The 1147-nt window shown below is 41.5% G+C and overlaps 1 protein-coding gene across 1 annotated transcript in view; it reads right to left on the bottom strand.

Annotated features, from left to right (window-relative positions):
* Window positions 1–768, bottom strand: part of LOC101845910 (cytochrome b5) — a gene marked incomplete at its 3' end in the record, with an annotated part of 5113 nt that extends 4345 nt beyond the window's left edge. Inside the window, 1 exon segment of the mRNA XM_005095482.2 lies at window positions 381–768. Coding sequence (XP_005095539.2) covers window positions 381–431 — 51 coding nt within the window.
* Window positions 769–1147: the final 379 nt, after the last annotated feature.

The following is a 1147-nucleotide window of genomic DNA, read 5'->3' as shown; positions in this document are numbered from 1 at the left end:
CAGCAACAGCAACAACAACAACAACAACAATAATAAAACTAAATAAAAAGGAAGATGAGAAATGAATGAGAACAGAACATAAGGCGATATCACCAGAGAAAGCATCGGAAACGAATAAGAAAAGAGTAATATAAAATACATATTTGCATAGATCTAGTCAACAAGAGAAACAACAACAACAACAACAGTCAACAGCAACAGCAACAACAAAAACAACAACAACAACAGCAACAATCTGCTCTAAGCCATAGTTTGGGTAAAATTTTAGACTGAAGCGTCTACAATAATCAATGTTTTTGGCCGAGTCTTTTATTGCAGCTGCTGTTGTTGCAATTGTTTATCATTGTAGTCGGGAGAGAAAAAAAAGTTATGGTACCAACCTGCAACGCGGCCAAAGCGAGACAAAGTCCTGACTTGACGTAAGAACTCATCTTCTGTGTTGATGACAGGAAAATCCTCAGAAGAAGAAAAATAGACTATCGTGTAGACAAGATGCAATAGACTCGCGAGTCAACCAAAACTTATAAAAATTTATAAAGTCTTTCCACTTGACAAGTCAGTCAGTAAGTCTTGAGTCTGGAAAGCTCTCTCTTTTTCTCGAGACCTCGCACATACACGCACACAAGCGCGTCTTTCGTTTTGTACACAAACGTAGAGTGTGCCTAGTATAATATACTAGTGTTGTCTCGCTTTGCGTGCGACAGTAAGATCTAGCGGGAGTCCGAGTCGCTCAATGAATGGAACCAGGCGTTAAATGATTTCTCTCGCAGCTACTCAGATTAATATAAGCGCGCCCGAGGAGCAATCTGATTGGTCGCGAGGAACAACAATACAGATACGTCTCTGAACCCACGCCCCTTTGCCTCTCTTTCACTGGGCGCACACTGTCCCTACAAGCATGCAGTTAGCAGTGTACAGTAGCCAGGTTCTTACCGCAACAGACGTACTGTAAACATTCTAAAAAAGAGATTTGGAAAATGAAGAGCAATGGGCAGGTATTTCATCACCCCAAGAGAAAAAGAAAATACAAGGACCTACTTTCACTGGGGAAAGCCATGGAGAGTGAAATGTAACAAACGCAAGTAGACAGGTGTGTGTGTGTGTGTGTGTGTGTGTGTGTGTGTGTGTGTGTGTGTGTGTGTGTGTG

This window comes from Aplysia californica, unplaced genomic scaffold, assembly GCF_000002075.1.
Source record: "Aplysia californica isolate F4 #8 unplaced genomic scaffold, AplCal3.0 scaffold00104, whole genome shotgun sequence".
NCBI classification, from domain to species: Eukaryota; Metazoa; Mollusca; class Gastropoda; order Aplysiida; family Aplysiidae; genus Aplysia; species Aplysia californica.
Note: the sequence above shows the minus strand (reverse complement) of the source record. Positions and strands in the feature narration are given on the sequence as shown.